The following is a 27,587-nucleotide window of genomic DNA, read 5'->3' on the forward strand; positions in this document are numbered from 1 at the left end:
TACACACACACACAGTACACACTACACACACACAGTACACACTACACACACACAGTACATCAGGGGCGCACGCAGGATTGTCGGGGGGGGGGGGGATGTCAGAAGATACCAGGGTTGTTGGGATGTCAGAATGACGGCTGACTACTGCTGGATGATACACAGAGGCGACACAGGAAAAACTTATAAGCGAAAAACGACAAAACGGAGTTTGAAGACAAAAATAACAAGATATTAACGATTTTTTTAAAAAAAATTATGGTTTTGTTTCTATTATTGTTTGATTTTATTGTTATTTTATTATGTAATTAAGACAAAAACATAGTGATATCATCTACACTTCTTCGTATTTCACAATAAATATGTCAAGAACAATTAAACTTCTTGTTTTTTCTTAAAAATGTATGTAACCCCCTTATAGGTAAATGTGATGTGGTAATTGTTTTTATATACTATTTCTTGATGTTCACAGGAGTATAATTAAGAATATAATTCAATTTTCCGCAAGATTTTTTTTTTCCCTGCAGCGTTAAAAAAAAAATTACCGCGGGTTTTTAACTTCAATAGCATTAACTTTTAGTTAACGCAGCGTGAATACTCCTGCAATTCAATTGAAAAAGAGTGAAAGCTGACCCCGCGCGTTAATCATTGTGTTTGCGAGTTTTTAGGGGAGTGAAGGGGAGTTTTAACGCAGTCATGTATAACACAAAAAAAAGGATTTGCATACATTTTCATACATTAGATTGTATTACACATTGATAATATCTACATTACAGTAGTTTATTTAGCATATCTTTTTATTGAACTATTTTTTAACATAGAATCATCTATACCATGTCAAAACACATTAGTACATACATATTTGTACCAAAAACATACATAAATATAATTAATTAGTGATTTTAATTTTTAGATTGTTTTTATTTCATTATTTTTTCACAAGAAATCAACTTTTACATGTTAGGCATTAGTGGTAGCCCTAGTTTAACTTTTTTTCACATTATTACATGATTTCAAATAGTTTTCAGAGGTTTTTTACTTTTAGCACACCCCAAAGAGGTGCAAGATAAAACAGCATATCGCCGAAATCAAAAACAATTGAATAGCTTTCAATGCGGCTGCCTCTTGCACACCCTATACTTTCAATAAACCTTCTACTGGAGCGCGAGAGGACCGTTTCATGAAAAAAAACGTAGTGTTAAAATTTCGCAGACCTGTGTTATGGATCAGAAGTTCAAGGCCTTTAATAATGAGAGAAAGACAGATACGGAGTAGTTTGTACCAGCTGCTACCAGTCAATAAAAACAAGGTAATTACAAACACCTGCAGTGACTGATATCTGGAACATTGTTTGAATATGAGATAACTTGTTTTTGAGAAGCATAAACTGCATTCCAGCTCTTAAAGGAAAAAAGAATGAATTAAAAAAAAAAAAATAGAGATGAAACGCGTAGAGGTGTCTGTGGATTCTCTTTGACTTAGAAACTGCCTCAGATTGAGCTGTCCGTGTCTGGAGATCAGAACTGAGCTGTTGTGTTATATATGCCTGAAAATATTTACCATCTGGTACGTGCAAATTTATTGTTTTAAATAAACATTTTACTTGGTTAATGCACCATGGAAGCGCCCCTGTCTGTTTGATGTTTTAGGAGTTGGTTGTTCCCCCTTGGAGATCGGGTGATAGAAGGGAAGGACACGCAGACTATATCCTGCTGGTGTTTTGAACTTTCGTGGAAAAGAGAGTTGTCACGAATAAGCACGTTTTAAGACTCAACTGTCTGTTATATGAACTGTGCGCACCGTTTTTTGTATTTTATATATATATATATATATATATATATATACACACACACACACACACACACACACACACACACACACACACGTGTGGCTACTATGACATCACTGGTTAAGTATGCATAGTATGTCAGTACTTCACACATTTTTACATTAGTTACCCTTAAAAAGTTTCTGCACATTTATCTAAATTTCCAGGTGATTTTCAGGACACTCTCGCACAATCTTCCCTTATTTCCCCTCAAAGGAGTTGGTCTCGCACAATAAAATGATACCAAAGCATTTACAGCCCCAGACAATTAATCAGATATAATGTGATTAAAAGTCATTAATGAAACTTCAAAACTACACAATGCAAATTCAATTTTATGATGTCCTATGTGTGTGTTATAGCACCTTGTTATACGGGCAGAAGAATGATTACTACATTCTCGGGGTTGTCAGTGGCTACGGAACCTTTCACGCCTGTCACCCCCAAAGCTACCCGCCCTTAGCAATGGTGGATTAAAATGATTGGGGATTGTGGACTGTAGTGCACCATGAGCCCATACGCCACATATGCGCGTCAACTGCATGTCAAAGATCATCATCATCATCATCATCATTTATTTATATAGCGCCAACATATTCCATAGCGCTTTACAATTGGGGACAAACATAGTAAACTAAAACACAAACTGGGTAAAACAGACAAAGAGGTGAGAAGGCCCTGCTCCCAAGCTTACAATCTATGGGACAATGGGAGTTTGATACATGAGGTTAAGTCTACATTTTGTATTTCGGCCCAGCCAGACTGCAAAGGTAAAAGTGACTCATAAGCTAAATGATCCCGTCACACAACAATGTTGGTCAGGGGGTAGTTGTCTTGTGTGAAATTGTGTAACGGGTAATGTAGTGAGGTTAAGAGGGTGGTTGAGGAATATTATAAGCTTGTCTGAAGAGGTTGGTTTTCAGAGATACAACAATATATGTATGTGGCGTGTTTGACATGTATTTAAGAGGCGCGTGATCCTGCCGCACACAACTCTCTACTGGTCATGTTTCACATTATGGAAACATTAATGAATATAGTGGTAAAAAGCTGATAGCCGGCAAGACTTTGAAGTTGTGTATTTATGTACTATACCTTGTTATGACCGAGGCAGTCAATAAGGCGTAATTATGAAAAACTAAGAGCATTGCATGTCCGCATATTTGTAAGATGTAATATACACAAGAGTGATAAGTATGAATCCTATCTTAGCATAGTATATAAATGTACATTTTACAATAAATATAAGGCTTGAATCTGTGTGCTCTACATTGCCATCTAGTGGTCATATTGGGCACTGTAGGATTTATTTTGAGGGCATCAAAGTACCTGTAATCTCAACTAAAAGTGCCTGCGTTTCTTTTAATACTAAAAAGAATTGTTTGTCCCCATTTGGTAATTGGTTCATTAAATAACACCAATTATATAGGTTTTGTCACCAGCTGCCATAGCAGACTGCTCAGTGTTCTGTAACGTATTCCGTTTTACTGACCCCATTTCTTCTACTAACTTCTTCTTTCTTCTTCCATGTTATGGCAGATCATGGTGTATCTTCCCAGGATTTCAATGGATTCTATTATCAATAAAAAATAAAGTGAAAAATAGAAAAATAAGTAAAAAATAGAAAAAAAATAGAATTATTTTATTATAATCAAAATTAGGAAAAAAATGTTTTATTTGGATAATAGAGATTTTTTTCCTGTGCCGAGACGCTGCTATTGCCCGATGGCGAGAGCGATAGAAGGATAGCGCCAGTACTTGTATCAGCGTTGTCTGTGATAAATAGGCTTCTCCAAGTTTTGCAAGGGGAATCCTTAATCCATACTTGCCAATTCTCCCGGAATGTCCGGGAGACTCCCGCATTTCAGGTGAGTCTCACGGACTCCCGGGAGAGTATAGCAATCTCCCGCATCTGCCCACTTCCTAGCAGAATTAGGTCATTGTGGCATTTGGCCAAAATGACGCGCTTTTCATAGCCCCGCCCCCTGCACACCCACCTACCCTCGGTAGCTCCTGCATCATACTTGCCATAAGTTGGCAAGTATGCCTTAATCAGAGAGCCAAGACGAAAGATATCTACCCAGGGCCATCTTAACAACATTATGGGCCCCCGGGCAAAGCAGTGCACCGGGACCCCTACATATATAGATATAGATATATATATATATATATATATATATATATATATATATATATGTATAGAGATATAGATATATAGAGATAGAGATAGATAGATGTACTTGCTCAGTGACCCTTGAAGGTTTTTTTTGCAGGCTTTTTCTTTTGCAGGATTATTTATTTTAATTAAGAGCCATGCCTATGGGGCCCCCGGGCAACTGCCCATCGAGCCCAATGGAAAAGATGGCCCTGTATCTACCTGGCGATCGCTAACACCAATCTGGGGGATTTGAGAGATAGGGAAAAGCCCAATCTCTGTCGAAAATAGGGACCATGGTGTGTCTCTGCCACTTCTCTCAATTGCAATATGCAAGTATAAGTGTCACATTAAAAGTATAGGACAAACAAACTGATCTCTGCCAGATCAGAGCTACTGCAAAGTCCTTTTACAGAGTGGAAATGTCCATGCAGAACAACCTCTAAAAATATGCCCTCTTCACCCCTATATTCCATATTAATCATCTCGGTCCCGAAAATTTTTGTTTCTGGCCTTCTCCGCAAAGCAGCCCGTCTTCACTGGTTACCAGCCGACACCTCCTCTCCATCTGTGCTAACTGCGGCTCCTCCACAAATGAGCCCCGTCTTGCTCCGTGCACCCCGTTGAAACCTTGATGAAGTTGTGTAAGGTGCACAGCGGCGCCAGAGGCTGCGATGTGTCTTTAAAGTGTTAGCGCCATCCAAGTTTATTTTGAAAGATTGTTAAAATTTTAAATAAATGAACTAAATGATTTTCACTATAATAGGAATAATTGTTATCAACGTATTTGTATTTTTTCTTCTCTGTCTTCTGGGGGTAAAACACTATTTGTGCTTGTTATGTGATAATATCTAGCTATTTGAGGGCACATAATACAGACTAATGGACAGCATTTTTCAGACATGACTTTCCTGTAGGAAGTCAGTATTAAAGTTGTTATGTACCTCAAACCACCCTGTACCGATTTATGTAGGACAGTCCTGCCATCCTAAGATACGGCATGTTTGTCCCAATTTTCAGGAAGTTGGGAGGTAGGTGCCGTGCTCATCAGATAAAGGAGGTTTTGGTTAAGAAGAGTGGGTTGAGAGTAGCATAAAGCTTCAGAAGCACTAGACACGCCTCTGGGAACACGGGCATACCACACCTCTAATATCAGATGGATACACCATACTTACAAACTTTTCCTCGTTGGCTTCAGGGAGATCCCGGAGGCCGTGTGTGTGGGGGCGGGGCTTGATGAATCACATTTTTGGGCCCCCTAAAAGATTGTCACAATTTTTGCCAATTACAGCAGGGTGTGTGGCTAAGATGACACAATATTTGCATCATTAAGCCCCGTCACTTATCTATTGCGGGGGCGAGAACCGGGAGGTTGCCCTTCTCTCCCAGGAGCCCGGGAGGTCCCCCAGAAATGCGGGAGTCTCCCGGACATTCCGGGAGAGTAAGCAACTATGCGTTAAAGAAATGCAGCTAATGAATCTCTAGAGACTGAAGTGTATTTTACATTTTTGTCTCCATTACTGAAGTCATGTTGTCTTACCTGTCAGTCTTTGATTAAATCTTGGTCTCCATGAAAATGGCCACCTCCATAGGCATCAATACATTGACATAGGACACAATTTCTGAACTGTGTCATCATGACACAGGTGGCGAAGCCATGGCTGTTTCCTGATTTAGGAGTAGGGGCATCAAGGGGTGAGTGAGAGCTGACCTGCCTGTGTAGTGGGAGGAGCCAGGGGCCCCTTCTATTGCCACCAGGGGATGAAAACACATAAAAAAAAAAATCATTATTTGGTGTCCCGATAATTTCATGGTACACCCCTGCATTTCACTATGTAATACTTACAGTCAGCATGTAGTTAATGATTTAATTTAGGTTGCCGGTGCTTTTTTTTAATTTGAAACTTGCATGCAGATAATTATTCTTTTCCTTTGAAACGCAAACAATTAACCTCGTTCTGCTAAAAGCTAAGACAAATCTGCCTTCTTTCCATATATATGTATAAATGAGACTTTCTGCTAAAAGTCCAAACGTTGCAGTCAGATATGAGCCACAATTAGTGTATTCTCCCACAGATCAGCGTCCACAGCTCCAGAGATAAATGAATGTAAACAATTGTCAGGCCAGGATAAATATCCCCGACAGAGACCAGAACGCTCCGAGATAAAACATTGTGCCAGTGTAATAGGTTAACACTAATGAGTTGTCTCTTCTCACAAACAGCCACTGGGACATCATAGACCTAAGAAGTGTTTCCAGCACCGACTGAACATGATGTGCGTGACCGGACCTCAGCTGAGCTTATACTTTACCGTACTGGTGCTGTTCCCGGCCTTCATCGCTACGTTCGAGGCCGAGAACCGTTCTGCTTCCGATATCTGCTCAACACACACCATTATACCCGGACCCAAAGGTGAGAAATGTTTCTTACACGTGGGATTTATAAACTAGGGGAGCTGTTTACAAACATATTTCCCATCACATATGCATGTGTATATGTCTGTGAGTTTATCTATATTGCCCCATTGGGTGTACAATGCTTTGCATAATGGAAAAGTCCCTATATTGAAATATGGGAAAGTGTGGTTAGATTTACTAAAGCTTCTAATAGGAAAAGTGGAGGTGTTGCCCATAGCAACCAATCAGATTCTAGTGATCATTTATCTAGTACATTCTAGAGAATAACTAGAATGTGAATGGTTGCTATGGGCAACACCTCCACTTTTCCTATTAGAAGCTTTAGTAAATCTATCCCCATAAACTTTGTGACTTGAGAAAAAGGGGGGAAAGGGGTCACTTCTGGGAAAACAGAACACACAGGGAAGCCCTAGAACAGCCCTGGATTGCTTGGAATATTGAATTAGTCACAGTAGTAGGTGTATTGGCTTCTGATTAAATTAGCTGGTATGTGTATGTACCAGTGATAGAGAAATTAGATAGTAAGCTCCGCTGGTACAGGGAGAAAGGTGACGGATCACATTTTCTTTAACTGTACGCTGCTTAATATTTTGGGACAATAAATAAAATATGTCAACAAAGATAGCTACAGCGATCGTGTTTATGCTGTTAGACTAAATACTATAGACGATAACTATTATATTTTTGATACTATTGTGCAAAGAATTCTATTTCGTCTGACTCTGAAATGGGATAAACAGTGTTACTCATCAGCGTCATATTGAGTCTCGGGGGTGTATTTATCAAATTGAGGTGAAAGAATTTCTATTGATGCTTATCGCAGTGAGAGAACATCTTGACTCTCCTCTATTTATTAATAAAATGTTGTTTGGGCAGCTGAGAGATACTGAGTTCCCCGGCGACACTGACTGGTAGCGATAAGAGGAATCTCCCCACTTGCCAGGAATGTGCAGGCTCCCTCCGCTGGAATTTGCGAGCTGGCGTGGGCTTCCCGTTGCAGATTCGATAAAAAAAAAACAAAAAACTTTTATACAACAAAAATGTAAAAAAGTTAGGAAAAAAAGTAATTTAAAAATAAGAAAAGGAAAAAACGCTTTAGTCAACAAATTCTGTATATCTGCTGTCTGAGACTACCAGCATCTCCCTTACACATACTGTTATAACATTTCTATACAAGTAGTGTATACTGTGAAAAACAATTGTTAAATAATAGTAATAATTCTGAGCTATATCAGCAAAAAAGAAACCTTTAATGTAGATTTTTGCAGCAAGGAATTTTGCATTACTAAATGAAGGCCCCTAAACCCACCAGAAATCCAGCTGTCTGATTCTGCATATTTTCCTGCAGGTCTGCTAAAGTTAAAATATCTGTAAACATTTTAAAAATGTGTTAAGTATTAATTATCCAGTTCCTGGACTATAAGAGGTTATGTGGATAATCCATATTTGCCGACTTTCTGAAAACGGTGTCCGGGAACTGCCTGGGGGAGGTGGGTGTTTCGGGGGCGGTGCTATGCAAATCGCGGCTGCTGCAATTCCCTGAGAATCGTGGCATTTTGGCTCTAATTTTGTGGGCAGATGTGGGAGGAGCCATACTCTCCCGGAAGTCCGGGAGACCTACTCGGAATCCGGGAGTCTCCTGGACATTCCGGGAGAGTTGGGGATAATCTTTATAATACTCACAGTTTAAATATTAGGCTTGGGAAAGGCTATTGTGCCATGCTCAGATTACAATAGAGTAAGATGAGATTAATATAAACTAGACCGAATTTCTCCACCCTTTGGCTGGCAGTGCATGCTGGGACTTGTAGATCCACAACACCAATTGAAACAAAGAAATATGCTCCGTCTATCAATCATAGTTTGTAAACCTTATTAGAGCGGGATTGAAATATACCACACTTGTATGTGTTATCTGCGTGCTATACAGGTATTAAAACTGCAACATGTCATTTGACAAACAGAAGGATGTTATGGTGCCCATGACCATTGTCTGTTTGATATTCCCTATTCTACTGTGAGATTTGCACTTGGAATTAGCCACCAGAGCCATTTTGCAAAGAAACAAATTTATCTGCCTAAATATCGATACATCTGTGTTTCTAAAACTGGACAGGACACGGGATTGTCTAAATGTTTTTGTGCCAGGCACCTCTGGTCGCTCAGCAGCCGATACCCTGCAGGACATCCTCTGGCCCAACGGCAGATCCACAGAGGCGGATTCCCTGGCCGAGTGGATTGTTTTCATAGTTTTATAATAAGAGCATTGCTCTGTTATTGTAGGTTTTCGGTTACCCATGTTGTTTTGTAAGTGGCTGGACTGGAACACAGTATTTAATGACAATATCTCAGGATTTATTGCTTGTTTTCTTGTTGGATGAACAGGGCTAGGGCCATATATCCTTAACGGGTAAAATTAAATATACTGTTTGTAATCCCTTAGAAAGGACAATCTACTAATAAATGTATGCTTCATTCGCGTTAATGTGAAATCAAGCTATAAAAAAACAGAAGAACTCATTTTAAAACGTTTAAACAGCCAATAAACGGTTCCTAATTCTATATAGAATTCTCCCAATAAATACAACTAACTGAGCAGCTGGCCAAGGAGACTGCAAAGCTCCTTTATAATCACACAGATTAACAAATAGGTGGAGTGCACTCAATTGATGAAAATAATTAACGAATTAGAACGCTGCAAGAGTAATCAGCTCTTTAGGGCTTATATTTGGTTGGATCTTCTGTTTTATATGTAGAAGTAATTGTAAAGATCTTGACCCTCTTATCTGTTGGGACAAATGGGTCTAGAACAAGATCTTTACAACTACTTATATATATAAAACAGAAGATGTAATAATGTTCACTAAAGATGGAATGTTGATTAATTATGGATGTGAGCCTGTAATTTGTCCTTTTTCTAATTAATTATTTTCACCGATTGAGCACAATCCACCTGTTGGTTCGTTTGCCTAATTCTAAATAGGTTTAATATCAGGACCACCATCAGGGGGGTATGGCTAGTACAGCTGTGAGGGGCCCGGACAGGTGGAGAGGTCTGTCCTGGACTCTCAGTCTGACCGACCCTGCCCCTTTCTCCTCTCCTATCTCTCCCCTCCTCTATCAAATTAATACCCAATTAACTCACCTTCTTCTCCTCGATTTTGCGGCTCCCAGGCTCTAATAGGCTGGGAGCAGTGACGTCATCATTGCACGCCGGACTCCCAGTCTATCAGTGAGGGAAACTGCCGCATCGCGTAGAAGAAGGTGAGTTAATTGGGTATTAATATGATAGGGGAGATAGGAGAGGGGGACATTTCCTGGGCTGCTTTTGGGGAGAGGTGGACATTTCCTGGGCTGCGATTGGTGAGAGGGGGACATTTCCTGGGATGCAATTGAGGAGAGGGGGACATTTCCTGGGATGTGACTGGGTAAAGGGGGACAACTGGGTTGTGCATGGGGAGAGGGGGACAGCTGGGATGTGATCGGAGAGAGGGCGACATTTCCTGGGATGCAATTGGGGAGAGGGGGACATTTCCTGGGATGTGATTGAGGAGAGAGGGAGATTTCCTGGGATGCAACTGAGGAGAGGGGGACATTTCCTGGGACGTGATTGGGGAGAGGGGGACATTTCCTGGGCTGCGATTGAGGAGAGGGGGACATTTACTGGGATGTGACTGGGTAAAGGGAGACAAATGGGTTTTGATTGGGGAGAGGGTGACAATTCCTGGGATGTGATTGGGGAGAGGAGAACATTTCCTGGGATGTGATTGAGGAGAGGGGGACATTTCCTGGGATGCAACTGAGGAGAGGGGGACATTTCCTGGGATGTGATTGGGGAGAGGGGGAAATTTCCTGAGATGTGATTGGGGAGAGGGGGGCATTTACTGGGATGTGACTGGGGAGAGGGGGACAGTTCCTGGAATGTGATTGGGGAAAGGGGAATATTTCCTGGGATGTGATTGGGGAGAGGGGAACAATTATTGTGATGTGATTTGGAGACATTTACTGTGATGTGATTGAGGGGAGGGGGTGAGAGAGGCATGTACTGTGACGAGGGAGGGGGGCGCATGTATGGCAAAGAGGGAGACGGGCCCTGCCAGATTAATTAGTACTGGGCCCCACAGTTTCTGATGGCAGCCCTGATTGCTCTTAACTTGCTGGTGCAACGCTATATATACTGTGAGTAAAGACATTTCTGAGAATTGAAATGTTTTGTACTGTTTAGTTTTTCACAAATGCAGTTACAAACAGATACTAAAAGGAAAAACTATCACGTAGATTACATGGCTGTTACCAGGGCAGAGTCCTTATTGATCCAGTACAATAATATTTAATTCATCGGTTGAATGATGGCCGGCCTCAATGTAATGTATTGTAATGGAGTGTAGTTGTCTTGTTGTCTTGTCCAATGTCCTGCATATTAAATTGTCTCCTAGCTGCACTTTTGTGTTGTGTGTATGTATGTGTATGTACATTATATATATATATATGTATATATATATAATTAGTTTATTTTTTTTGAGCAGGTAAAGGTTGGTAAAGATATATATAGACGTATATCCCTTTTTGTAGATCAACTCAAAAATTGTTTCAAATATATTTTATTTAGAGTGCATGGATGTGAAATCTATTTAGTATTTGTAGCGTTCTGACAGTGTAAACAATGTCCGCATTTGTCATTTCCATTTGGGGGGGGGGGGTTGACAGCCAATTTACTGAACTGATGAAAGAAGAGATGTCACTATGTATCAAATAATCCCTAAGAGATCTATTTTGTTGATTTGACATATGGGGAAGAGGCGACATCCACATTTGTAAATGATTTTATCAACACTGACAAACATACTGAGATCATCTGATTTAACTCAAAATATCTGGGGCAGAATGTTAAGCATGATAAAGGGATAGCTATGGACACTTCTCTTACTTTTTATCCCGAAATGTGGTTTTATAGTAATAATGAACAGTGAAGATTATGGGCCTGACTCCTGTTCAGACATAAGTCCGTTTGAGCGCCGTATCTTGCGTGAAATATTTCCGCGCATGCTCAGAAAGGGACGTTACGCCGATGATTTGATGCCACCGAAAATTTGTTATAGCCGCCAACATATCAATAGAATATCGCTATGACAGTTGAGCGATACTCTGTCTTTCCGACACTGACTGGGGGCGGTAAGGGTTAACGGTTTTGGGGGATATACCAATGCGTGACCAGGCTAGCCGGTTCAGACGTGGGTTTTTAGTTACTCTAATGAAAAAGTAAATAATAAAATCCTGAATACTGTCAGAATTCTACGAATATTAAATATATTTTAAATCCATATATTGGAAAGAAAATCCATTTGAAACAATCAATTTATGAATTGATCTACAGGTCTCCAGGGTGGATATGGGATAAATATTTAATTACCTGCCTCTACCTGCACAAAAATATATGTATATATAAATAATACTATTAGTAGTAATATGTTGGTGGCATAACCCACTCTTAGAAATGAGAATAGGTGAACACAGAGATGATTTAACATATAGGTCACTGAATAAGAGATGTACACTCCCATGTCAATGTATTACAGTGAGGCCAGGCATTATACACACACACATACACACACAGACACGCACGCACACACACTCCTTTTTAAAAAAAAAAAAATTGGGAGCATAAAGATTTAGGAGTACCTGCAGGAAGAAGGTACAATATTGCAACTTGGAAAAATCACGTTTTACTGCAGGGGAAGGATATAAAATAGCTGACAGATTTGGAAATGCAGACAGTATATTCCCCATACTTGCCTACTTTTTAAATCTGTACTCTGAGAGATCGGAGTACAGTTAATGTGACAAAGGGTAGGAGGGGGCGTAACGATGTCATTTCGTCACTATAGCCCTGTCCCTACCATAAAATATAGAAATTCAAGGTATTGAATAGCGGGGGCTGGATTTAATGACGCAGTTAAGCCCCGCCCCCCGCTATTCAATGCCACAAATTTCAGAATTTTACAGGATCCGGGAGGTTTGCTTATTTTTCCGGGAGTCCGGGAATTCCGGAGAGTAGGCAAGTATGATATTTCCTGCACGCCTTTAAATGCATACAATAAATGTTAAATTTATAATTATGGACAGCGTAACTTTTAGCGCCTGGGGCGAGAAAGAAAAATGCCCCCCCCCCCCCTAGCCCTCGATTTTAACCAAATATTTATAAACTATGCCCCTTCAGCGTTGCGCCAAGGGCGGTCACCCCTATCGCACAGCCCTAGTTACGGCCCTGAAACAGCAATGCATTCTCTTCATGATAGTGTGTGGTGCCTGAACAACATTTTATCCTTATAAACAGGACATGTGAGTGCTTTCACCTGATACAATCTGAATTACACCACATGGAAATGTATTGACATTACTACAGGTCAATTTTTGTTTTTATATAAATCATACTTGCTAACTCTCAGGGAATGTCCAGAAGACCCCTGAAAAAAGTGTATGATATTCAGGACCCCCGGGGGAGTCTGGAAATCTTACTGAAGCTGTGCCCACAGGAAGCACTGGATGGAGCCAAAGCAGGGGAAACAATGGGGAGAAAATTTTGTTAAAATTACACCTGCTATTCCGGAGAACAACGGCCATTTTCTTGTAGCCCACCTCCTAGTTATTTTATTTACTTGGAGGAGGTGGACTACAAGAGAATGGCCGCCGCACTATAGCTCAAGGTATAATCATTTGTTAGTTTATTGTCCCCAGTATGAAAAAGAGACAAATGGGGAGAGTAGCTGAGATAAGGAGAGGGATGGTGGGGGAGAGAAGAGTGGCAGGAGAGGGTAGGAAGGAGTGAAGGGAGGTGGGGGAAAGGGTGAAAAATAGAGAAATAAGAGAGTAGGGGGAGAGAGAGGGTCTGTGGGGGAGGGGGAGAGAGAAAGTGGGGGAAAGTGGTGGGAAGGGCTGGGAGTCCTTTGACTTCAGTGACATCACCGTCTGTGTATGGATCCACCAATTCCCCCAGTGTATTTCTACACAACAAGTTTACAAAGCTGTCACTCTCACACTGCCTGCTCAGTTGGAGCATATTCTCCCTTGTAATGTGACAACCTGCTACAGAGGAGTGAAACAGAGCCGGGTGTACTTGTTAGTTAACTATAAGCATTCCAGATATTATTCAGGTCATTAACACTGCTATTGACAAATAACAATACTGTTTAACCTTGTTTAGTCTACTGTTTGTGCTGTGTACGGCGCTGCGGAACTCTTGTGGCGCCTAATAAATAAAGGATAATAATAATAATAATAATAATATTAAATAGTGATTTTACTTGCTCTTTAAGCACAGTATTGTATGAGAGATATTTTTGTTCCACTTGTATGAAAACATCCCATACTGTGAAATAGACGGAACGTGCCAAGCAGCCCACACTTCCTGAGGAGTATGTGATTCTCTTCCCCACATCCCGCACAATTGTAATCCAATGTTCCTGTTTTGTGTCCTCTCTCATTCTTTCATCTGAGGAAAACCTATCATTTATTGAATTTGTTTTGGATGTCCAAAATCGACACATCCCCTAATTATCTCCACTGTTTCTCTTACCTCATAATATTTCCAGTAAGCTTCCTGTTATCTGTTTTAGGATATTAACGCAGAAAATATATTGTTTATACTCTTGACGTATTACACCACAAGTGATATAAATTATATACGAATAACGATAGAACTGAACAAATCCAAAATAATTTCCTCACCAGTCATGTGCGGTACTTCCAAATAAGACGAGGGGTTATTTTTAATTCTCAGAATGAAAAATAAAATTCTGTGTTTCTGTAGGATCAAATACAAACGTGCGTAACTGCAATGATGAATGCACCCCTTTATATAAAGAGCATTGCTATACTGGCCAAGGCGGAGGCATCAGTAGGTTAACTGGCTTTTGCCAAAATTGTCCCTTGTCTGTGCCTGTGTGGTAGGGTATTTAGATTGTAAGCCCCTATGGTGCAGGTGTAAATGATTATGTTTTCTCTGTACAGCGCTGTGTAATCTGATTAAACAAGCGATAATAAACCTGTAGGGTTGCACAATTTAGCATCTTCTGGGTGGGCAGATTGGGGCATTCCCTGTTTAGCAGGGGGCCGCAGAGCAGCTTTCTTTTTGCAAATGGACTTCTTTTTAAACAGAGATAAAGGAAACCAGGTCACAGCCTATACAAGTGTTGGCTAACCTGTGACACTTCAGGTGTTGTGAAACTACAAGTCCCAGCATGCTTTGCCAATATATAGCAGCTTATTGCTGGAAGGGTATGCTGGGACTTGTAGTATCACAACACCTGGAGTGTCACAGGTTAGCCAACACTGGCCTATACTTACAACGAGGGGGCTTTTTGCGCAATTTGGGGTAAATTTAGCAAACCTTTTAAAAAAATAAAAGTGGAGGTGTGGCCCATATAGCAACCAATCAGAGGTGTTGCCCATAGCATTAGTTGCTGTGGGCAACACCTCTGAGTGGTTGCTATGGGCAACACCTCTACTTTTATTTTTTGGAAGGTTTGCTAAATCTACCCCTTCATGTTTGATGGCAATTGTTTAGGGGCATTTTGACCAATGTTATAAAAACTTTCAAACAAACGAATGTAAGACATGTAATAAAGACAGTCATAATGACACATTAGTCTCATGATTAACTTAAGCCATAACATTAAACTGAGTAGTGTTTAATGATGAAAAACGGCAACATTTAAATGAATGAGGGGGTGGTCCTAACATGTAGGATGGATATTGGGTGATGTATATTTTCTTTGCAGTGACAACTGCAGTAGCTTGTACACATACCTGCCACGTGACGGCCATGATTTTCATTGGGAGGGCGTGGTATCTCAGAAATGGACATTGTCTTACCCTTCAAATGAATGTGTGAGTTGTGGGCATGGCTTCTTTTGTCCTGAACTTACAATGGTCATGTTGGCAGTTATGTGGGCTGATGGTTTTCTTGGGGGTAGTTCAAAAATGTGGCATGCTCTTTTGACGCAGGTCAGGTTTTCAGGATTTTCCTTTGTGAAATAATTACTGCAGAGGTTTTTAAGCCAGTAAAAGATTGTCGTCTCTGATCACACTGTAGTTCTCCTATGTACCAATAACTGTGACCCATATTCAAGGGGAGTTGAATTCATACCAATAAGGTTATAACTTTTTGTTTGTTTGTTGTGCATTTGTACTCTTTTATGTTGCACAATGTTTTTATTATCTCTTACATACATGCTAGAATTTCTGGCTAATGGCACACTTGCCAACTCTCCCTGAATGTCAGGGAGACTCCATGAAATAGGGGTGATGTCCCTCACTCCCTGAAGAGTCTGGCATTCTCCCTGATGCTGAGCCAGTACAAGACGTGGTTGGCTTCGCCATCTGTGGCATGATGACACAGATCAGAAATTGTGTCCTATGTCCATGTATTGATGCCTGTGGAGGTGGCCATTTTCATAGAGACCAAGATTTAATCAAAGACTGACAGGTAAGACAACATGACTTCAGTAATGGAGACAGAAATGTAAAAGACACTTCAGTCTCTAGAGATTCATTAGCTGCTTTTCTTTAACGCATAGTTCCCTACGCTCCCGGAATGTCCAGGAGACTCCCGCATTTCTGGGAGACCTCCAGGGAGAGCAGGGCAATCTCCCGGTTCTCGCCCTCGCAATAGATAAGTGGTGGGGGCGGGACTCAATTATGCAAATTTTGTGTATATAGCTGCTTTTCTTTAATGCATAGTTGCCTACTCTACGGGAGACTCCCGCATTTCTGGGAGACTTCCCGGAAGAGCAGGGCAACCTCCCGGTTCTCGTCCCCGCAATAGATAAGTGGTGGGGGCGCCCCCTGCTGTAATTGGCCAAAACTGTGACAGTCGTTTAGGGGAGGTGCTAAAATGATGCGATTCATCAAGCCCCACACACACACGCCCCCAGCTCCAACGTGATCTCCCTGAAGCCAACGAGGAAAAGTTGGCAATTATGGTTAATGGTCTTCCTCTACCTGCCAAAGCCATGCTCACATTTGACCAGACCACACCCATTTTGGATAAGGTGACGGCCTTTTCACACCAGGCCACGCCTTTATTGACTTCTGAAAGCCAGGACTGTCCTGGGGCAATCTGGACTGTTGGCAAATATTCACTTGCAGTGTGCTGCTACTCATCTCATTGTCTACTAATATTTCTAAATCCTTTTCCATTTGTTTTCTCTGTCTTTATTTTATTTAATGTAGAAATAGCATATCTTTACCATGGCATAGGGGCGTAACCTTAAATGTATCCAGCATGAACGTCCTCGGACATTCCTTGGCCCAATTTTCCACTCTGTCCAAATGTTTATGCAATGGGGGAACGTGCTGCTCCGTGTTAATAACCCTTCGGACAATAGTTTAGTAACATCTGCAAATACTTTTTAGGCCTTTTACAGGGTCATTAATAAAAAGAATGAAAAGGACACAAAGCTTTAACAGGTTTAAATATGTTCTCTATGTAATGACCATCTGCTTTCAGACAGTTCTCTGTCTTAATGTTTTCCCTAATCCTATTACTCTAAAGTTTTGTACGAAGCTATTACAATGAAAGTGAAATAAAATCACATCAATGCTTTGCCAAGATAAGGTTTACTGCTTACCTCATCAAAGAAGATGATAAAATTAGTTTTGAATAACCAGTCTTTAATAAAACCATGCTGACTCTATTATACCAGTTTATCTTCTGAATATCACTTTATGGTCTTTTAAATAGTTTATCTACAATTGTATTTTTCCAGCTGTGGTAATTCCATGTTTAGATATAGGTAATTTATCTGTTTTTCATCAAACTTTTCTGCTGAAAGACATCCATAAAATGAAAAAATATTGGTCTGTCTATTACTGAACTAAATTCCTTTAATGTACATGGGTGGAATCCTTCTGGGTCAGATCCTTTACCAATGTTAATTTTACTTAGCTGTAACTGATTAGAGATTAGCAAAATTGTATCAGAATTTCGTAAACCATAGCAGAACAATGTTCAAATTCCATTTAATCGAGCTTGTTCTGTAGATCTGCTTCTACTTTGTAGCGTCCTTATTTCATCCAGAGTACAGAACCCTGTCCCAAATTTTGCTATGGGGATTGGTGATGCAGAGTTTCATCATTGTCATTGATGCATGCCGGTCCACTGCCCCAAAGCCCCCAGCGGAGCAGAATGAGGACCTCTTCTGATCATTTCCAAATGGGCCTTCACTGGTCATCTGCCCTTCTATGGTACCCCGATGTAGACGAGGTGTTCAGTGTATAATAGATAGCACAGGTCAGATGGTTCTTTGTGTAGCGTGACTTGTGTAGCGGATGGGCTCTGGCTGTGGAACCCTGATGTCGGCAGTCCTTTTTCTTTGTCTCCTTCAGTTACACTACGTCAGAGAAGCGAGGGTCTACCCCCCAGATAGAGGTTATAATAGATAAGTTACACAAAGGTTAGAGGCTGAATCATTTCTGGTTTTATTACATTTCTCAATAGCTGTAAACCGGAGAGTCAAATTCGGTCAGCCGCAATATGCAATCATAAACATTTAACATGTAAACAATGTCTTGTCCACTATAGTGCAAGTACGGAATAGATTCAAAATAAAACAGTATGTTTTGTTTACATATAAAGACAGAAATAACTCTAAACAGTGCAAACAATCATGTAAATGGCAGCAGGAAATATAAACACCTCTGAAAACAGTATTTAAACTTGGTTTGCCAGTAACCCGCTGGAAATGTATTACTTAGGCAGTAATGCTGAGCCTGTAGTTCCTGTTGCAGTGTTACACACAAACCTATGGCGAAATATCTATATATAACTCGGGTTATCTAAACTGAGTAATGTGCACGTTGGGGCCCTTGATGTCTGGGAAGTATAGGATAGGAATTGTTGGTCTCTTCCACTTTACACAGATATGGATGTTACAGCGCTGTGAGTAAAGAGGTCTATGGTGCACGCATGGGACCTGCTTAATACCATACTTGCCAACTTTTCCTCGTTGGCTTCAGGGAGATCCCGGTGGAGGTGGGCGGGGGCGTCCAGGGCTTGACTAATTGCATAATTTTGGCCCCGCCCCTAAACGATTGTCACAATTTTGGCCAATTATAGCAGGGGGTGGGGCTAAGATGACGCAATATTTGCGTCATTAAGCCCCATCCCCACCACTTAACTATTGTGGGGGCCAGGACTGGGAGGGTGCCCTGCTTTCCTGGGAAACTGGTAGGTCTCCCAGAAATGCGGGAGTCTCCTGGACATTCTGGGAGAGTAGGCAACTATGCGTTAAAGAAAGGCAACTAATGAATCTCTAGAGACTGAAGTGTCTTTTACATTTCTGTCTCCATTACTGAAGTCATGTTGTCTTACCTGTCAGTCTTTGATTAAATCTTGGTCTCCATGAAAATGGCCACCTCCATAGGCATCAATACATGGACATAGGACACAATTTCTGAACAGTGTCATCATGCCACAGATGGCAAAGCCAACCACGTCTTGTACTGGCTCAGCATCAGGGAGAATGCCAGACTCTTCAGGGAGTGAGGGAGATCACCCCTATTTCAGGGAGTCTGCCTGACATTCAAAGAGAGTTGGCAAGTATGCTTTATACAGTGTCCTTACTTGTCCTCTGCTCTGTCTATACCATGTAGAATAGGAGCCGGTCACAGCTGAGGTGAAGTGCAAATATGTGAATAAAAAAAAGATAAACAGGTGTTTTACTTATCACTACTGCAGACTGCCCTGGGAGCAATAGATATTCCCCTCTTAATCATCAATCATAATGTCCTTGTAGTAACTTGTGATTGTCAGATACCAGTGGGTTCTTTTTACTGAGGTGACTGTTTCCAACTTGTTGCTCTCTTTTCTGTCTCTAACATTTGTTAGACTGTCTCCTGTCAGCATACAGCACCTACAGCTCCTTTGCAGTCTTTCTTTCTCTTGTAGTTTTCACACACTCCCTCAAAGATCTCTCCAACTCTTTTATTCCTAATTCATTCTGGGGAACCTTGTGCATTCTGGAGAATTTTGTTACTATTAAGACTCACCCATAATGGTCGCCAGTTTGTACATATGGGCTACTTAAAGATGGCCACCCTCAGCTCCATCAAGGAACTGACAGTCTGAGTGATAGCTGAGTGAGGCTCTGCATCAGCAGGGTATCACACTTCCACTTCTCTGCTCCTCTGACCATGAGTGGGGCCGGCACATGCTCAGGAGAGGCCAGTGTTCTTCTCAACTGAGAGTGGAGTTGGCCTAGGGAGAGTGGAGTAGCCCGCCTCAAGTCTGGGCACAGCATCAGCCGCGCACCCAACACTAGTATTTCCGCCACTGATCGGGGATAAGCTGGCTCTAATAAAAGCAACAGATCTTATTAGATCCATTATGGATCTATTAGAGAGGTCTTGGAGAGGACCAGAAATGGTCCAGCGACGGCACCTTGATGTTTACAAAGACCAAACACCATGACTGGGCACCTCAGGACAAGAAGGTGATTGATTGAACTGGAATTTAGATGTTGATAAATAAACCAGTGAAATAAATCACATTTTTGTCAAATCTTCTAAAAAGGAAACATAGAGGTGTGGCCCATAGCAACCAATCAGTTTCCAGCTATCATTTATTTAAATGTACCAGATAAACAATAGCAATAAACTGATTGGTTGCTATGGGCAACATCTCCACTTTTCCTACCTCATAGATGTTTACAAGAAAAACATTATTAGAATTTCTTTTTTCACATACAAATGTTTTTGTTATTTTTTATTGTCTTTTTTCCAGGAAAAAGACCAGGAAAACCGTTGAGAATGTATTGTAGTTTTTGCATAAAGATTTTGGAAAAAATCCCCAGACCTCTGGGTTGCATCATGATTTGATAGCAAAATTACTACTTTTCAGGTGCTTTCCTTGTAAAATAACCATTTCTCCTATAGAAGTGAATGTAACAAAGGACAAAAGCTTGTTTGATGATTCACAGCATACCATCCTGTCTAGACACGGTCACACTGAGGTGGCTGCGCACAGATCTTAACAAGCCAGGCACTGTCCCAGTCTTAAAGGGGAAATATATGATATAAGTAGGAAGATTTCAATGTTTAGATATTTCACCATCATCATCATCACCATTTATTTATACAGCGCCACTGATTCCGCAGCGCTGCACAGAGAACTCATTCACATCAGTCCCTGCCCCATTGGAGCTTACAGTCTAAATTCCCTAACATACACACACACACACACTAGGGTCAATATTGATAGCAGCCAATTAACCTACTAATATGTTTTTAGAGTGGGGGAGGAAACCGGAGCACCCGGAGGAAACCCATGCAAACACAGGGAGAACATACAAACTCTACACAGATAAGGCCATGGTCGGGGATTGAACTCATGACCCCAGCGCTGTGAGGCTGAAGTGCTAACCACTTAGCTACCATGCTGCCAATATATATTTAAAGCGGAAGTATGGCCAATCACAATTTTTTTATGGACAGACATTTAACACAATCACTTTTCCTCATAACCAATGTGGAGGATGACATAGAATCTGCCGGGCATCACAGCCGGATTAAGGGTGGGACATCGAGGGCACATGCCTCTCTCAGGAGTCTCTCTTGACCAGGCTTTGCATGGTTCTTGGTGGATGGTGGTTGACCCCCCTCCTAATTTCCCCACAACACCAACCCTGTGCTTAGTGTTCCCTTCCTCTTCATTGCTTGATCTATGCTTCATTATCTGGCCTCTTGTCTGCCCCCTGTCTCATGTCTCCCTTGTCTCTCATCTGAACCCATTGTCTACCCTTCCGTATCACTTGTATGCATACTTGCCAACTCTCCCTGAATGTCAGGGAGACTCCCTGAAATAGGGGTGATCTCCCTCACTCTCTGAAGAGTCTGCCATTCTCCCTGATGCTGAGCCAGTACAAGACGTGGTTGGCTTCGCCATCTGTGGCATGATGACACAGTTCAGAAATTGTGTCCTATGTCCATGTATTGATGCCTATGGAGGTGACCATTTTCATGGAGACCAAGATTTCATCAAAGACTGACAGGTAAGACAACATGACTTCAGTAATGGAGACAGAAATGTAAAAGACACTTCAGTCTCTAGAGATTCATTAGCTGCTATTCTTTAACGCATAGTTGCCTACTCTACGGGAGACTCCCGCATTTCTGGGAGACCTCCCGAAGAGCAGGGCAACCTCCCGGTTCTCGTCCCCGCAATAGATAAGTGGTGGGGGCGCCCCCTGTTGTAATTGGCCAATTTTTTGACAATCGTTTAGGGACGGTGCCAAAATGATGAGATTCATCAAGCCCCGCCCACGCGTGCCCACATCCCCTGGGATCTTCCTGATGCCAACGAGGAACAGTTGGCAAGCACGCTTGTATATCAATCTTATCTGCCCCCTTGTCACATGCCTTCTCACTTTTTGTTATCCTCAGTTCTCCCAGTTTTGTGTACGCACCACCATTCTTAGTCGGCCTTCTTGACCCCCCAGTCTTGCTTCTCTTTATATTGCTCCCACTATCTCTGTGTACCTATCTCCCACCCCCGTAATTATTTCTTTTGTCGCAATGTTTGGTTGTACCTAACTGACAGTATTTCATGGAGACGATAACATGCTAAGCTCCATAGGGACATGGGCCTCAATATTATTGTCTTTTCCAATTATTTTTTTCTTGTAATTTTGGTATTCCAGTAACTGTAATCTAATGGCCTGTACCCAGTGATACCACACTGTTTCAGAAACGTCCTCCTGTGGGCCATACTATATAGCAGGAGTCAGGGAACTTTTTTACCTTTTACCCCCAAATATATTTAGATACGCCGACGTTACCCCCTTGATTTGAAAGGAAGGAAATCATATATTGTTAATTATTGGAATTCAAAATTTTATTGAATCTATTCAAAATTTCTTTGAAAGCTTCAACTTCAAAACTTCAGGTTTCGGAGAAATGATGTTGCTTCATTTTTGATACGAGAGCATCAATATTGGGGCATTTTGATGTCAGAGCAATTTGGATACAGTCTTCAGCGTCCAATCGATTTCTCTGCTTTGTATTTATGTTCGTTAGGGCGGAAAATCCTTGTTCGCAAAGGTAGGTTGTTGCAAAAGGCAGCAACTTTTTGACTGCCTCCTCATGTGCAATTTTGATGCCTTTGCAGCTGTTGACATCCAAAAATATGACAGATCTGTTGTTTTCAAATGCAATACGTGCTTCATTATTGAATCGAAGCTCAAGAAGTGCCTCTGCCAACCCTTGAGGCTCTTCTGGTACAACAGCAATTTGACATTTAAAGGGGTCTACAATCTAATTGACAACATGTGAATCAGCAGCATTACCCCCAGGAATTTAATTATTACCCCATTTGGGGTAATTCACTCCTGTTACCTGACCACTGCTGTATAGGAATGCAGTAAGGGCCAATAATACAAACCCTTAATGACATTTTTTTTTTTTTTAAATAATAAAGTTGTATTGAAGTTTTTCATAATAACAAGGAGAGTGAGGGCCTCATGTACAATATAAATAAGCACAGGTTTGTAATACAAATGCAATGAAAACAACAAAAAAAGAACATAAGGTTTGTGTGTCCTGGTACATATAAGCAGGATGAATGAACTGTGTGATGTCTAGTGGTATATAGCTTTCAGTGTTATAGTGTATGTGCTGATTTGTTCCTTCATTTTTTAACAATTCCAATGTTTTAGGTGATATTGGTGAAAAAGGTGAAACCGGTGAATTTGGAAAACTAGGAAAGGAAGGTCCCCTCGGCCCAAAGGGTGAGTCAAGGCATTAATTGTGCGGTTTCATAGACGGTTCTTTCCTACTGGAAATATTTGTGATGTCGAAAAATGATTGTGTCCTACTTAGCAGTAGAATATCTTTTAAGGTTCTGTTCATTTCCTAATCTCTAAACATTGATGGAATTACTAAGGATGCGGACACTATGGGGTTCGAAGGTGAGGGGCTCCGGGAAATTCGGGGGTTGCCCCCACTGTTCAAGGCCCCCTCCATATAAAAACAACAGAACGGAGGCCGCTTCTGAGCATTCTGGGCAACGCAAGTTCAGAAGAGACGAGCAGCGTTCTGGGAGCATCTTCGGAAACTACCCCGAATTTTGCAATGGGGCCCAACAAGGCATCATTCCTCCCCTGTCTATGAATGAACAACTTCCCCTCATTCAACGACAGCATATGAATGTCTGGAAGTAGAAAGAACGATAACTGCTGTGATACAGTCCATGTACAGGTCTGTCTGTAGGAGGAGAGGACTGTTATCTGGTTGCTGAGATGGTTGGACAAAGTATTGGAGAAATGTATGCATGCAAAGCAATGAGTGGGGTTATGTTCTAATATATCTTTGTTTTCAGGTGATCGAGGAGATTTTGGTGACTTGGGTGACCAAGGGCTCATAGGCAAAATTGGCCCTATTGGAAGTAAAGGTAGGTCAACTGGGTTTCCTTTACAAATATGATTACAAACCAAGTAGTGAATTGCTACAATTAATATTCAAAGGAATGGAACAAATATCTTGTATCCTAGCAGCAGAAAGCGATATTACTACTTTTACCATGAGATTGGCGCATTCTTATAGGACATAACGGAGCATCTTTAACTCCCAAAGTTCTACTTAATGCACCTAATGTTTCACCCAATTCAGTGGAACTGTCTTCTCGCCGGGCAAAAGTGCGTGGTTTGGTGTACAGGAAAGTTATACATAAAACTCAAAGTTTTGAATCCAACAGTGAGCAACGTTCACTGTTGTTAGCCTCACCCACTGAGGATCTGCTGCCAGCTATTGTGAAACCGGTGCTTGTTGAACCACAAGCACCAGCATCCCTTCCAGTTAATGATACATGCCGGGGCATGTAGTTTTGCAGTAGCCAAAAGGAAGTAAAATAAGGTTTAATTGAATAAAAATACACCCCAAACCTGGGTTCACCACTTTATTATAAAATGAAATCTTCTTTTTTGTTATTCATCATAATATAATGGGAAATTCTTCTATCAAAGGGCACAAATTGAAATTATTCTGCCTTTAAAATCCAATGTGAGAACCAAACCCCCCCCCCCCCCTCATTAAAGACAAGGCAATTGCTCACTACAAACTCCTCCGTTGAATGACTATCGACTGATGTAACCAGGACTTCCCTTCGCCAATCAGAATCAGCCAGCGTGGGAATATGCCTATGATTGGCTGAGCTAGTGACCCTTGCTCACTCCAGGTCACAGTTATTCAGTGGCCGGTATTTATAGTGAGCAGTTTGGTTGTATTTAATACAAATAAAATAATAATAATATTAATAATAAAAACAAATCTCAGTGGATTTCAAAGAAAGAAGAACTTCCCATTGCATTATAACGGCTCACAAACAAAGAAACAATGTTTATTTAAATAATAAAGTGGTGTATGAGCATTTTATTCAAATAACTTTAACAAATAACAGGATGGGTATCACTGCCAAAAGAGGGTTTTTAAAAAAAAATTAAAATTATTAATAATGTTTTTATTTTTTGGGGGAATAAATTGATAGATTATAGTTAGCTTCAAGCACATTTGTGGCTGAATTCCACCGACCCTAAGGGCTAGATTTGCTAAGCTGCGGGTTTGAAAAAGTGGGGATGTTGCCTATAGCAACCAATCAGATTCTAGCTTTCATTTATTTAGTACCTTCTACAAAATGATAGCTAGAATCTGATTGGTTGCTATAGGCAACATCCCCACTTTTTCAAACCCACAGCTTAGTAAATCTAGCCCTAAATCTTTTTCGTCACCTACAGTCTGGAAAACATATTCGGGCGATTCATGCGATCAAAAATATTGTGCAAAAAATAACTGAATAGGAATTTTCATGCGCATCCTAAACTTTCCGTGGGAAAAAAACACAGGTGCGGAAAAGTCGAAAAAGTGACCAATAAAATGGCGTTTAGCCAAAATGTATCGTGTTTTCACGCATAAAAAAAAAGACAGGAATTGGTTTGAGCCCTAAATGTTTGTTCTCCAGTCAGCAGTTCACAGTAGTCCAGTAATAAGCAGCCTGAACACATCGTGGTACAACTTATTTTTAAACCTTAAAGACTGTATTTAACGTGGGAGAAATAAGTCGTATTACTGTTAATGTGTAGCCACCTCCACCTACTGTCTCTTTATATTCTCACCTCTTCCTGTGAACTTACAGTAAATACAGTATGATGCTGGTTATTATCCATTGCAAGTGATTCATAGGTTTCAATATAGTTTTTATACAATGCTACAAACCTGAGTAGCATCTTGAAAACAAATATTGCAGCCTGTCCCAGATAACACTGCACTAACATTAACAAACAAGCACAATATTAACAGAACATAACATTTTATCAGACCCATAGACAGCAGTTGGTCCTAAGAATTCATCCAATGTCACGTTCTGACTTATACCGAAGTACAACAATCAAAATATGAAATAATTGTACATTTTTTCCAGGAAAAACAAAAAAACTATAGATAAATATACTCAGTCAGGCCTTAACCTGTACTCTAGTGCCCTCTGCTGAGCAAAAATCCTAAGTGCTTTTTTAAATCATATTTCCAAGACCATTGGAAGGTTTTAAACAAAAAGTGTGGGCGTTCTTAATTTTGGCATAAAACAAAATCTCTGTCACTTCATATTCTATAAAAAAAATTAGCTTTAATATGACCTCTATACAAAGGGTCAGGGTAACTGTTTCCAGACTTGTGATGTGAAAATTGAGCAAAATGCTGTGCTATGAAAAAAAGACATTTTGGTAAAAATGTAAATATGCATTACTTATTTTCTTAGCACCCGTTACAGATCTAAATTCATGTTGCTACTTGAAGAATCTTAAAGATCTTATGATTATCATATTTTGATATTACACTTACAACTGTTTTTATTCTTTGTTACAAATGGATCTATAAGTTGCTGCAGAAACCATTATCAGAATACCTCCCCAAATCGGGGCTGGATCTGGAATATATTATCATTTATTTATATATTTATATAGCGACACCAGTTCTGCAGCGCTGTACAGAGAACTCACTCACATCAGTCCCTGCCTCATTGGAGCTTACAGTCTAAATTCCCTAACATACACAGACACAGAGAGAGATACAGACTAGGGTCAATTTGTTAGCAGCCAATTAACCTACCAGTATGTTTTTGACTAGCTCCAGAGATACATAATTATGCTCCTTGCGCATTAAAGAGATGCTTCCTCCCCAGCCATAGATGGTATCGTAGAGCATCCTGAAACCAAGCTGGGAATCGCATATTGGCAGATTAAGCTTGCAGCAGACCACAGAGGATCACGGCCTAGTTCCCGCCAGTAAACCGTGGCCTCAATTACCCCTCACCGGTTGATAGCATACTACAGCGCTAACGTCCATCACTCTACAATACCGCCGGAGACGTAAGTCCTGTGAGCCCTAACATCCAGCAACAAGTTGCTCTCTCTCTTCAATCCCTAATTACCAGTAAGCTCATATACATTCCACTTTACAAGACCATTTGAGTCCTGCGCCTGATTCCCCTGACCCGAGCACAGCTTTTCTCACTTAGGACTTACAGCAGGGTTTTTTCATAGGCCAGTATGGGTGGGGGGGGGGGGGGGGCACACAGGGTGTCACTAGAGAGTACATGGTGCCCACGTGTCTAAAGGCTAATCTTATCATAGGCAAACTGAGGGGGGTTTCCTAGTGCCTGGAAACCCCCTCCACGCCTGGGGCACTGTATAATTGAAGTGGCTGGACCCTGCCCCCGCTTCACACAGCTCTGCTCGAAAAGGGAGAGCTGCGTGCACCTAACAGTAGTGCACGCAGCATTGCCCATGTATATTATGGGGATAGGAAGAGTTGGAGAGCAGCCAAGCACTGTCTAAAATTATAGCCACGCCCCCATACATGTTGGTCACGCCCACTGGTGGCGTCGTGTGGAAACCCCCCCTCTACAAATCTTGCGTTTGCCCCTGCTTATATGATAAAAATGCTCTAAAATTTAATTCACCCACCAGTCCCTCTTGACTTCATGATGTACTAGTGAAGTCCTCTATTATATCCTTATTCAATATTCAACTTCAACCAGGTGATTCCACAATATGTCTAAGGGAAAGATCCTGCCCACTAATTTAAAAGAAAGAAAAACATCTTAGAAGCCAAATTAATACACTATCATTATGCGCTCATTGACT

At 41.0% G+C, this 27,587-nt stretch overlaps 1 protein-coding gene across 2 annotated transcripts in view; it reads left to right on the forward strand.

Annotated features, from left to right (window-relative positions):
- COLEC10 (collectin subfamily member 10) overlaps window positions 1-27,587 on the forward strand; it is a 74,569-nt gene that overhangs the window by 34,100 nt on the left and 12,882 nt on the right. For both annotated transcript variants that reach the window (XM_075211409.1, XM_075211410.1), the window contains exons 2-4: window positions 6,205-6,394; window positions 23,109-23,180; window positions 23,771-23,842. In XM_075211409.1, the coding sequence (XP_075067510.1) occupies window positions 6,253-6,394; window positions 23,109-23,180; window positions 23,771-23,842 (286 nt within the window). In that variant the 5' untranslated portion in view covers window positions 6,205-6,252. The remainder of the gene's footprint in view (window positions 1-6,204; window positions 6,395-23,108; window positions 23,181-23,770; window positions 23,843-27,587) is intronic.

Source organism: Mixophyes fleayi, chromosome 5 (genome assembly GCF_038048845.1).
Source record: "Mixophyes fleayi isolate aMixFle1 chromosome 5, aMixFle1.hap1, whole genome shotgun sequence".
NCBI lineage: Eukaryota > Metazoa > Chordata > Amphibia > Anura > Limnodynastidae > Mixophyes > Mixophyes fleayi.